General features: G+C 40.9%; 1 protein-coding gene and 1 pseudogene across 2 annotated transcripts in view; both read right to left on the bottom strand.

Moving 5' to 3' along the window:
* CLTC (clathrin heavy chain) overlaps nt 1-12906 on the bottom strand; it is an 81155-nt gene that overhangs the window by 13157 nt on the left and 55092 nt on the right. For both annotated transcript variants that reach the window (XM_008271197.5, XM_008271198.5), the window contains exons 15-19: nt 12183-12308; nt 11167-11309; nt 7079-7313; nt 2855-2977; nt 1419-1564 (exon numbers count right to left, since the gene is read on the bottom strand). In XM_008271197.5, coding sequence (XP_008269419.1) covers nt 1419-1564; nt 2855-2977; nt 7079-7313; nt 11167-11309; nt 12183-12308 — 773 coding nt within the window. The remainder of the gene's footprint in view (nt 1-1418; nt 1565-2854; nt 2978-7078; nt 7314-11166; nt 11310-12182; nt 12309-12906) is intronic.
* LOC138846149 (aminoacyl tRNA synthase complex-interacting multifunctional protein 1 pseudogene) lies at nt 8743-9840 on the bottom strand (annotated as a pseudogene).

Genomic DNA, 12906 nt, shown 5'->3' with positions numbered 1-12906 from the left:
TCTCTAAGAGAATATCAAATGGCAGAAGACAAGGGTGCAGTAGGAGGGTCCAGAGGCTCTGGAATGGGAGCTGCAAAGCTCATAGAGGCAAGGCCGAGGACACTGAGTGCCTCCCTGTTACCAAGCTGGGCTGCCTGGTAAAAGACATGAAGATCAAGTCCCTGGAGGCCATCTATGTATTTCTCTTGCTCACAAAGAATTTGAGATCACCGAGTTTTCCCCAGGCCATCCCTCAAGGATGAAGTTTTAAAGATTATGCTAGGGCAGGGCCAACACTGTGGCGTAGTGGGTAGAGCCCCCGCCTGCAATGCCAGCATCCCATATGGGTGCCAGTTCGAGTCCCAGCTGCTCCACTTCTGATCCAGCTCTCTGCTATGGCCTGGGAAAGGAGTAGAAGATGGCCCAAGTCCTTGGGAGACCCAGAAGAACATCCAGGCTCCTGGCTTCAGATTGGCGCAGCTCCAGCCACTGCAGCCATCTGGGAAGTGAACCAGCGGATGGAAGACCACTCTCTCTCTCTCTCTGCCTTTCTGTAACTCTTTCAAGTAAACAAATGAAATCTTAAAAAAAAAAAAAAATTATGCCAGGGCAAAAGCAGATACACACTGACCAGTAGATCAGGTTCAAGGTATTTGTTGCCACTGTGTACAACAATGGCCAGGTCAGCTGGGGTGTCAAGTGTCCCAAAGAGGTAGCCAATGTCATTCAAAGAACCATCATCCTGGCCAAGGTCTCCACTGTGCCAGTGCAAAGAAGCTAATAGGGAAACAGGTGAGCAAGACCCATACCATGCCTTGCCAGGTGATTGAACGCTAAGGCTCTGTGCTGTTATGTGTTATTGCTGCCCCAGAGACACTGACATCATCTGGGCCCCCGCCCCCAAGATGCTGCTGCTGATGGCTGCCATTGATGACTCCTACACCTCAGCCAGAGGCTGCAATGCTATCATGGGCAACTTTGCCAAGACCACCTTTGATGACATCTCCAAGACCTACAACTTGTTGACCCCCCTGCCTCTAGAAACACATTGTATTCACCAAATCTCCCCATCAGGAATTCATGGACCATCTTGTAAAGACTCACACCACAGTGACTGTGCAGAGGATCCAGGCTCTAGCTGATGCTACAACATAGGGTTTTACACAAGAAAAAGGAGAGTGAACTAAGGAAAGGAAAGGATGCATGATAAAGAGGGAAGAAAAGGGTAGAGGAGAGGGAGGAAGACGTTTAAAAGCAGTATTTAGAAAACTTATTTGTAGTAAAGAATAACCATTATGACTATAGTGGGGTGAGAAGGGAATATTACAAGAGAGCAAATTTAAGCAACCTTCTCTAATCTTGGTCTCTGTTCCTTTCCCAAACTGACAGATCATAATTAAAGGGTGAACATAATAGCAATGGATCTTCTGATTGCATACCTGTGTTCACTGAATACAGAGTTATCAAGGACAATTTTCTCCAGCAGTTCAATGAGTTCATTAGGAAGGTCTGCAGTCATGAAAGCCTTAACAGTTACTGACACTTCTTCAGGGTCTTGAGTTTCTGACAAAGCTGTCTGCACAACCTACCGAGCATATATAAGGAATAAGTACTAAAACTCAAGACAGTCTTAAAAAACATTACCTAGTAAGAATAACTTGGCCTCTTACTGGAAAGCTTGAAACATGTAGTAAAGAATGAAATAGGAAAAACACATTTAAACTCACCACAGTACATGAATGTACATTATATGTAATTCTACTCTGCTGAAAAAAATCACTCTAACTGTAACTTTTTGTCTTTTCCCTAATTCATACATTATCTATACTAACATTCATCATCATCATCACTTTAATGGCTGCATATAATTCAGCTTCATAGGTATGGTATTTTAAAGTCAGTAATTGCTCTATTCCTGGCTATTTGCATAGTTCTCAGATGCTATAATAAATATCACTTCCAGGAAGCTTTTGATCTACTTTGGAATGTTCCTTGGAAATGGATCCTATGAAAGGAATGAATAATTAATAGCTTTTAATCTGTGCTTTTCCCAAATATTTTACTTATATCTTTATCAAGAGAATTTAACAATTATAACAACTCTCAAGTTTTAGGAATTTAAAAATATTTTGGGGCCGGCGCCATAGCTCACTTGGCTAATCCATCCCATACAGGCGCTGAGTTCTAGTCCCGGTTGCTCCTCTTCCAGTCCAGCTCTCTGCTGTGGCCCAGGAAGGGTAGCGGAGGATGGCCCAAGTGCTTGGGTGCCTGCACTGCATGGGAGACCAGGAGGAAGCACCTGGCTCCTGGCTTCGGATCGGCACAGTGCGGCGGCCGTAGTGCCATTTCAGGGGATGAACCAACGGAAGGAAGACCTGTCTGTCTCTCTCACTATCTAACTCTGCCTGTCACAAAAAAAAAAAATTTGTAAAACTTACAAAGGTACAAAAACTACCTCACTTGCAGTTCTATACTAATTAATTAATGACATTAAACATTACCCATTTGCTTTTTTGTACTTTCATTTATCAATCCTTGTCTTTCGTGGACATATTGGCTTTAATTTTTTCAATAAATTTATTCACTACTCAGGTAATCATAACAGTAATCCTTTAACATTTAACTTGTTTTCCTTGTAACTATGAGAAACTAGGAGTTTTATATAATCATGTCTTTTGTAATATATTTACTTTTCTTAATTTACTTAATACATATATTTATATAAATTTATGTAGATTTATATACAATTTTAATTTTCTATTTGGTGTTGCTTTCTCTCACAGTTAGATATGATCCATTTGAGTACATTCAGTTGTATAATGAAAGAAAATATATCACAGTGAAAAAGAAGAATCAAACACATCTGCCAACTTACCTGGTCAATCAGAGGCCTCCTGTAAGGATTGCTTTCCAATAGCACACTACCCCACAATTCTGGATCCTTTCGACGTACCAGGTAGCGGGAAAGGCTTTTGAAGAGAGAATTCTCATTGCAAACCTAAATAAGATAAGTTTTATTGTCAAAATAAAGATTTTAAGTGACTTTAACTTTAACTGTTATTTCTTATCATTTAAACACCGTTTGTTGTTTAGGAAAAGAAATCCATTACTTTTCTACACAATTTGAGAAGGTCTCGTTCTAATTTATCCCATTAAAATTCAGCCGCTGGCGCCGCGGCTCAATAGGCTAATCCTCCGCCTGCGTCGCCAGCACACCGGGTTCTAGTCCCGGTCAGGGTGCCGGATTCTGTCCCGGTTGCCCCTCTTCCAGGCCAGCTCTCTGCTGTGGCCAGGGAGTGCAGTGGAGGATGGCCCAAGTGCTTGGGCCCTGCACCCCATGGAAGACCAGGAGAAGCACCTGGCTCCTGCCTTCGGATCTTTGTGGTGCGCAGGCTGCAGCACGCCGGCCGTGGCGGCCATTGGAGGGTGAATCAACGGAAAAGGAAGACCTTTTTCCCATCTCTCTCTCTCTCTCACTGTCCAAAAAAAAAAAAAAAAAAAAATTCAACCAACAGGGCCACTGCTATGGCATAGTAAGGTTAGGCCTCTGCCTGCAGCATCAGCATGCCACGTGGGCATTTGTTTGTGTCCTGGCTGCTCTACCTCAGATCCAGCTCTCTGCTTATGGCCTACGAAAGCAGTACAAGTGGCCCAAGTGCCTGGGCCCCTGCAACTGCATGTGAAACCCAGAGGAAGCACTCGGCTCTTGGCTTCAGATTGACCCAGCTCAGGCTACTGTGGTCATTTGGGGAGTGAACAAACAGATGAAAGACCTTTCTCTGTCTCTCTCAAATAAATAAAATCTTAAAAAAAATTCAACAAAAAAATGTACAATTATTAAATTTCTGGAGGTGTTTTAAAATTTCCCTAGTGTGGACCTATTTTGGAGCTCTGATTCTTCTACACCAGTCTGCCTATTTATGCACCAGTATTGTAACTGTTTTGATTACAGAGGCTTAGTAAAATGCTTTAAAAATCTGGTAGGGCGAGTTCATCATTTTAGCTTTCTTCTCAAGGTTTTACAAGGTATTATTGAGTTTATTTTTCCAAACATATAGGAATGTATGATAAAAACTGTAGTGTACGGACATTCCTGGCTCTGATCACTGAAAGATCCTAAAAGCAAATATATCTAGAGCTTAGATCTTGATTTACTTTATTTAAAAAATATTTTATTTGAAAGGCAGAGGGAGAGAAACAGAGACAGAGAGGGAGAGAGAAAGATCTTTCATCAGCTGGTTCACTCCCCAAATGGCAACATCGAACAGGGATTAGTCCTAGTTGAAGCCAGGAGCCCATAACCTCATCTGGAATCCCACAAAAGTGTCAGGGGCCCAAATATTTAGCTCACTTTTGGCTCTTTTCACAGGTATATTTGTAGGAATCAGAAACTAAGCAGCTGGGACTCAAGATGGGACTTTGATATGGGATGCCAGTGTCACAAACAGTGGCTTAACCTGCTACACAAGCACCCCCAAATGCTGGTTTCTGAAACCACGTCCCACTAAAAGGGATCAAAGTTCCCTAGAGAAACAGTCAATTTCAAGGCTGCTTATGAACAAAATATAGATGTATGCAAAGAATGATGAAATCATGACACAGGTACAGGAAATACACTGATGAGGTTTCCATCAGTCAAAACAGTGATAATTTGACCATGAAAGTAAGTAATGATTTTTAATCCACTGAATAAAAACAGGAATCCACAACTATGAATACAAGAATCTTCATTTTAAAAACCAACACATTGGGCCGGCGCCGCGGCTCACTAGGCTAACCCTCCGCCTAGCGGCGCTGGCACACCAGGTTCTAGTCCCAGTCAGGGCACTGGATTCTGTCCCGGTTGCCCCGCTTCCAGGCCAGCTCTCTGCTGTGGCCAGGGAGTGCAGTGGAGGATGGCCCAGGTGCTTGGGCCCTGCACCCCATGGGAGACCAGGAAAAGCACCTGGCTCCTGGCTCCTGCCATCGGATCAGCGCGGTGCGCCGGCCGCGGCGGCCATTGGAGAGTGAACCAACGGCAAAGGAAGACCTTTCTCTCTCTCTCTCTCTCACTGTCCACTCTGCCTGTCAAAAAAACAAAAACACAAAACAAAACAAAAAAACAAACAAAAAAAACAAAACAAAAAAACCCCAACACATTAAGGATAGTTTAAGTAGGAAACAAGACACTAAATTGGAGGAAGGAGTCAAGAGGACATTTACATGATCTTAAGTATGTTCATATAACTTAAAGGGTAAAAATAAAAATTATACAATAGAGTAATGGTACAACTTAATAAAAATTGTTACAAAGAAGACAGATGGACACCACGTGCCTCTCAATGTTATAGTATAAGAAAGACAAATCTGGGGCTGGTGCTGTGGTGTAGCAGGTAAAGCTCCAGCCATTGCAGCCAGCTGGGGAGTGAACCAGCGGATAGGAGACTTTCTCTCTCTCTCTCTCTCTCTGCCTCTCCTTCTCTCTCTGTGTAGCTCTGACTTTCAAATAAATAAATAAATCTTAAAAAACAAAAGAGACAAATCCATACTTAAGCAGTATTCTAGGTAGAAACACATAATCTAAATCCAACTATGAGGAACCAGATAAACTCCAAGCAAGAAACGTCCTATTTAAAAAAAAAAAAAAAAAAGGAATTTAGGGGCTGGCACTGTGGTATAGTGGGTTAAACTGCTCCCTGCAACACCAGCATCCCATACAAGCTCTGGCTGGTTTGAGTCCCAGCTGCCTCACTTCTAATTCAGCTCCCTGTTCATGGCCTGGGAAAAGCAGTAAAGGATAGCCCAAGTGTCTAGGCTCCTGTCACCTACATGGGAGACCTCGAAGAAGCTCCTGGCTTAGGACTGGCCCAGTCCCAGCCTTCACAGCCATCTGGGGAGTGAACCAGCAGATGAAGATCTCTGTCTCTCCTTCTTTTTCAAATAAATAAATAAGATTGTTAAAAAAAAAAAAAAAAGAGAGAGAAAGACACTTTACATTTATATGAAATATACAGAATAGGCAAATCCATAGATACAGTACAATTTGATGGCTGTTAGGATATGGGGTACATGGAGAAACTGTTCACACAACTTTTTCTTAAGATTTATTAATCTGAAAATCAGAGTTACATAGAGAAAGATGGGATCTTCCATCCGCTGGTTCACTTTATGATGGCTGAAATGGTTGGGCTGGGCCAGGCCAAAGCCAGGCACTTCATCTGGGTCTCCTACATGGGTGGCAGAGGCCCAAGGACTTAGGCCATCCTCTGTTGCTTTTTGCAGGCCATTAACAGGGAGCTAAATTGGAAGTGGAGCAGCTGGGACTCAAACTGGTGCCCACATGGGATGCTGGTATCACACACCACAATGCCACCCCTTAAAAAACATCTTTTAAACTTTAAAGAATGCCTTTTGGGGTGAGGAAAACTTGGAACTAGATAAAGGTCATGATTATACAACAATGTGATAGTGCTAGTAGCCACTGAATAACTCACTTTTAAATGGTTACTTTTATGTTACATATATTTTGTTATATATATTTCACCTCGATAAAAAAAGGCTACAAATTTTTTTTCACAAAGACATTAGTCTCATAAAAGACAAAATGCAGAACTCTTCCAGATGAAAGGCCTAAAAAGACACTGAAAACCATAGCAACATTGGATCCTAGAGAAAAATACTGCAACAAAGGATATTATTGATCAACTGACAAAAATGGAAAATAATTTTTCAAAGTATCCTATCATGATGACTAGAGTGGTATTTATAATGTGGTTATGAAAGAGAACATCCTTATACTTAAAATACACACAACATGGGTGTTAAGGCCACTGAACGTGTGATTTAATTCTCAAATGGTTAAAAACTGACGTGTACACATATATGAATGAAGTGTACAAGCATATGAGAAAATGTGAGAGTGCCAATGATAAAGCTAGTGGGGTTTAAATGTTAATAGGTCAGTATCTACACACTCATTTTATTCAGGTCACTTTTAGGTTCATACCTTTTTTCAAGTAAAGTTTTTAAAAAGTACTCATCATCAAAACTCAGTAGTCTGATGTAACAGGTTAAAAAAAAGCACACCCTTCTCTGTACATATTCAATTAGTAGTACTCACATTAATAAGCTCCAGATCACACTGGCCACGTTCATAAGCAACACAGGCCAGATGCGGGTCTCTCTTCTCACAATACTTTCCCACAACACGACTGTCATAATAGGGATTTTCACGAAGAAATCTCTCGGGGTTGTTATTACTGTCTATGTAGATTTTGGCTAACGCATTGTGAGTAGCAGGCTCTTCACAGCCTTCATGAATTCTGGCTTCTAGCCAAGGCAGAAGCAGTTTCAATCTAGCAAAAACAAAAACCACACATATAGTATTATTATGAATAGCATATTCTGTTCTTTTAAAAATGATTTATTTATCTGAAAGTCACAGCTACAGAGAGAAAGAGACACAAGAGAAAAAGAGCTCTTCCATCCCCTGGTTCTCTCCCCAAATGGCTGCAACAGCCAGGGTTGGGACAGGCCAAAGCCAGGAGCCAGAAGCCTCTTCCGGGTGTCCCAAGGTGGCTGGCAGGGCTCAAGCACTTGAGCTATCCTCCACTGCTTTCACAGGCACATCTGCAGGGAGTTGGACTGGAAGTAGAACAGCCAGCGCCCAAATGGGATGCCAGTGTTGCAGGCAGTAGCTTTACCCGTTGCAGGCCCTTGCATAGAATACTCTTTTTTGAAGGTTTTTATTTAATGAATACAAATTTCTTATGTACAGCTTTTAGGAATATAGTGGTTCTTACCCCTGTTCCGGCCCTCCCACCTCCACTCCCATCCCACCTCCTACTCCCTCTTCCATTCTATTTTTCATTAAGATTAGTTTTTAATTGACTTTATATACAGAATACCAACTCTATACTAAGAGAATTCAACTGTTTGTACCCACACAGACACACAAAGTATAAAAGTACATAGCATACTTTTTTTAAATAAATTTTTTAATAAATTTTTTTTGACAGGTAGAGTTATACAGGGAGAGAAGAGACAGAGAAAGGTCTTCCTTCCATTGGTTCACTCCCCTAATGGGCGCCACGGCCAGCGCTGCGCCAATTTGAAGCCAGGAGCCGGGTGCTTCCTAACCTGGTCTCCCATGCGGGTGCAGGGACCCAAGCACTTGGGCCATCCTCCGCTACCCTCCTGTGCCACAGCAGAGAGCTGGACTGGAAGAAGAGCAACCGGGACTAGTACCCGGCACCACAACCAGGACTAGAACCCGGGCTGCCGGCACCGCAGGCAGAGGATTAGTCAAGTGAGCCACGGCACCGGCCCATAGTATACTCTTGACAACGCTATTTATATAAATAGCTTACAGTCTGTCAAGTATTTTCACATAACATTATTTTTAATTCTCAACAATCCGACTGGGAAATTAAGAGATGAGTAAGTGGATTTCCCAAGATTACACAGAAGATATATAGGACTGTTTTTCCCTCTCCCAGACCTATCTGCTTACAGATTACAGATTACAGACTCTCCTGTTTTGGTATTATACAAAATATGCAGGCTTTAGAAAAAATTCTTTTATGATACAGGCCAGATTATCTGAAGATCATTTTAATATAATTAATATAAAACATTATTTATAGCCAAAAGTGATCTTTGTACCTTAAAGATATATTGGGAATACAATTTGGTAGCTTCAGAAACCCTGGCTTTAACAGTTATAGTTCTCATATCACCAGAGGATACAGTCTTCCTAAGCTATAGCTTACATTTCTATGGTGCTAATAATCATGCCTCTTTAATCCATTGTTTAAACATTGAAAACAGCCAGAAAAAAGCATTATTCCATTACTTTATCTATGAAATTCATGTAGTTGTTATGAACATTTTCATTAAACATACTGTTTTTTTAAAAAAAAAGGCAAAAATCGGGGCCGGCGCCGTGGCTCTAGTCCTGACTGGCCTGCTTCCAGTCTAGCTCTCTGCTGTGGCCTGGGGAGGCAGCGGAGGATGGCCCAAGAGGGCCCTGGGAGACCAGGAGGAAGCACCTGGTTCCTGGCTTCGGATTGGCCATAGAGGCCATTTGGAGGGTGAACCAACGGAAGGAAGACCTTTCTCTCTGTCTCTCTCTCACTAACTCTGCCTGTCAAAAAAAAAAAAAAAAGAAAAAAAAAAAAAGTAATCCTGTCTCCAGGTATAGACCCATTAGGAGGAGCCAAGATTTCAATTTTCTCTGGTGAACTAGCACACATCAGCATTGCTTGAGAGATGACTCCCTTCATTTTTGAAGGTTTTGGGATACAAAGTAAAACCACCATCCAATTTTGCATCTGATTGTGAGGAACTTGATTCACCAGGCCACTGACAACTGTTTTTGGTGCTGATTCTCCAACATCTATTTCTTGTACATACAAAGAATCTGCATCAGGGTGTTTTCTGGCACTAATCATGCAACAAATTCAAAGATCCAGACAGGAAACATCTATTGGCTTAGAGTTAGCACTTCCTGTTATTGCTTGCTGTTTCTCCTTCTCTTTCTTTTAAAATTTTTCTTTCATCTTCTTTACTTCTCCTTTTACCTGTTCTTTGGCACCAGAAGATACAGTTGTTACTTCTTCTCACAAAGTGGCCTGCAAAATTGCTTTCTCTTTAAGAAGTGAAATTTGCTGCTTAAGATACTCAATGACTGGTTCTGCCTCTGCATCCTTCAGTTTTTTCAGAACTGCATCATTAGTTGCCATTTTTGCCATGAAATGGCAGAAAAATATGAAGCAGTGGACAGGGGACCACAATAGCCTCAGTGCGGAACAGACACGTTAAATTATTACCACCTGGGGCCAGCGCTGTAGCATAGTGGGTAACGCTGCCACCCACAGTGCCAGCATCCCATTTGGGTGCCAGTTTGGGTCCTGGCTGCTCCACTTCCGATCCAGCTCTCTGCTATGGCCTGGGAAAGCAGTGGTAGATGGCCCAAGTCCTTGGGCCCCTGCACCTGTGTGGGAGACCTGGAAGCTTTGCTCTTAGCCTCAGATCAGCTCAAGTCCGTCCACTGTGGCCATCTGGGGAGTGAATCAATGGATGGAAGATCTTTCTCTCTGTTTCTCCCTCTCAAATAAATAAATAAAAAAAATTTTTTAAAGGTTGGGGCCAGCACTATGGCATAGCAGGTAAAGTCACTGCCTGCAGTGCCAGCATCCCATATGGGTGCTGTTTCGAGTCTTGGCTACTCCACTTCTGATCCAGCTCTCTGCTATGGCCTGGGAAAGCAGCAGAGGATGGCCCAAGTCCACCCATGTGGGAGATCTGGAAAAAGCCCTTGACGCCTGGCTTTGGAATGGCATAGCTCTGGGTATTGCGGCCATCTGGGGAGTGAACCAGTGGATGAAGACCTCTCTCTCTGCCTCTACCTCTCAGTAACTCTGCCTTCAAATAAATGAGCTTTCTTAAAATAAAGTTTCATTCTTAAGTTTTAAAAGCCTTTATCCTATGTTCTACTGTATTATTAAAAATTCACAATTCATATTATCATTCTAAGGTACTATAAATTAAGTATTAGTTTAATCCAGAGTGGCACAAGGAATTCTTTTCCCTCTTTTTTTTAGATAAATTTATTTATGTAAAGATTTATTTTATTTTTTTGAAAGGCAGAGTTAAAGAGAGAGTGGGAGAGAGAGATCGATCTTCCATCTGCTGGTTCACTCCTCAAATGGTTGCAATGGCTGGAGCTGCATTGGAAGAGGAGCAGCTAGGTCGCAAACCAGCGCCCTCATGGGATACCAGCGCTGCAGGCAGTGGCTTAGCCCACTATGCCACAGCACTGGCCCTCTCCTTTCCCTCTTACACTTGAACACACACCACACTGTAAGTGAATAATTAGTTATTAAATAAACTGTTGTGTACCTACCTAAATAAGGAAGGTTATTATACAGTTCACATTAAAGGCATATACAAAGTCAAACCAAATAGCTATAATTATAAACATGCCAAAAAGTGATCAACTAAGTTAGATTTCTAGGTGACAGTTACAGAAAACATTCAGCTGTATCAGCTAGTCTATCACCCTTGAAGTTAAGTTTCTTCAGGGAATTACTCCTCATGTGCTACTGAAAAGCTCTGATGTAACTGACCTGCTATATTTTTATCCATTATTATGCTAAAATAGACTATTAAATTATACTAGTTACAAAGGTTAAAGTATTACTATACCTGTTTCTTTTTTCAACCTCGGCAACAAGCTCATCAGTAGAGAATTGACCTCTTACAACAAGAATCAAGTTTTTAATGACATCCTCAGAGCAGTCAACATCAAGTAATCCTCCAATAACCACAGGAAGTCGACTTGGATTCACCTATGGCCAAAAAGTGGGTGGGGGCAAAAGAACGCCATTATGTTAAATAGCAAATGAAAGAGGAGTTTTTAAGCAGTAAAACAATCTAAATTTCCAACAAGACATAGGAATTTAGCAGGAAATCCAGCTTAAAAAAGTATAAAGAAAGAACTGGAAGCACTTATACTATATTCTCCACTGTTGGCTTGGTTAATCGGTTACCTAGGCATTGCTCCTAATGATAAATATGTCCAAGGAAGCTACAAAGAATGAGCATGGAATATTATCTAATAAAAAGGTTCCCATTATAGCCAAACTACCTCACTAAGAGTATTTCTAGAGTTAGAGTATCTAAATATTTAAGATAATTTGGATAGCAGGAAATCCAGCTTAAAAAAGTATAAAGAAAGAACTGGAAGCACTTATACTATATTCTCCACTGTTGGCTTGGTTAATCGGTTACCTAGGCATTGCTCCTAATGATAAATATGTCCAAGGAAGCTACAAAGAATGAGCATGGAATATTATCTAATAAAAAGGTTCCCATTATAGCCAAACTACCTCACTAAGAGTATTTCTAGAGTTAGAGTATCTAAATATTTAAGATAATTTGGAAGCCATACTTTGGCATCTAGGGCGTTTACCTGGATATCTTCAGGTCTGTCAAGTTAGTAGGGGCCTATACCAACTTTTTCAATGACAGTAGTTCTATTCTTATACCTTAATACTTGGCTTTCAAGAAAATTTTAGTCAAAGAGAAGATTTTACTGGGAAAAATGTTTTTTCAAAGCTGTTGTAGCAAACCATTCTTAATGGGCACAAAGTTTCCAGAATTCCATAATGTAAGAAATAAAACCTAAGACTATAACTTTAGATTACCTAAGCATTACTTACCTTCTGCACATATATCTCTATATACTTTTGAAGATTATTTCTGTATAAATAAAGCACCAAATCATGGACAAAATCAAATCGATCACACACAATGATAAGGGGTAATTGATCTGTTAGTTTTGCTTCCTGAAAAAAGAACAAATAAAAAGAAGCCTTGATTTTCTTCTTGTATGAGGTTATCAAACTTATGCAAAATATGAGAATCTATTCTATGCTGTAGGGAGAGGCTCATAGAAACTTGGTTCTTCTGATAAATGTCCCAACAGCTGAGTGTGCACATTTTTACCGAGCAATACTTAAGATTCACACAGCAAAATACCAGGACCTCCCCCACCACAATTTTTTTAACCAAAAAACAAATAAATAAAGATTGTGAGCCACCAGTGGCACTCTGGTTATAAAAACCATCACTCTGGGACTTGTATAACATTTCAAGTTAATTTGGAGGTGAATTAGTAACTAGAGTCACATTGTCAAAATTATGGCATAAGCAGCTCACATTTGTTTCAGACTAACGATTTCTTTTCTACCCCTCCCCAGTTCCAATCTATACAGCCAGCTTCTAACACTCAATTAAACAAAGCTTATAAGGAGCAGCATGATGATAATGGCTATGAATTAAATATACCACATATTACTGTAAAAAAAAAAAGGCCAAAAATGCATTTAAAGAAGTGATATATTTAAATTGCCAACTGCTTTTACAAATACTACTACAATCCTA

This window comes from Oryctolagus cuniculus, chromosome 17 (genome assembly GCF_051225735.1).
Source record: "Oryctolagus cuniculus isolate XC-2025 breed Fujian yellow rabbit chromosome 17, ASM5122573v1, whole genome shotgun sequence".
In the NCBI taxonomy this organism is placed as follows: Eukaryota; Metazoa; Chordata; class Mammalia; order Lagomorpha; family Leporidae; genus Oryctolagus; species Oryctolagus cuniculus.
Note: the sequence above shows the minus strand (reverse complement) of the source record. Positions and strands in the feature narration are given on the sequence as shown.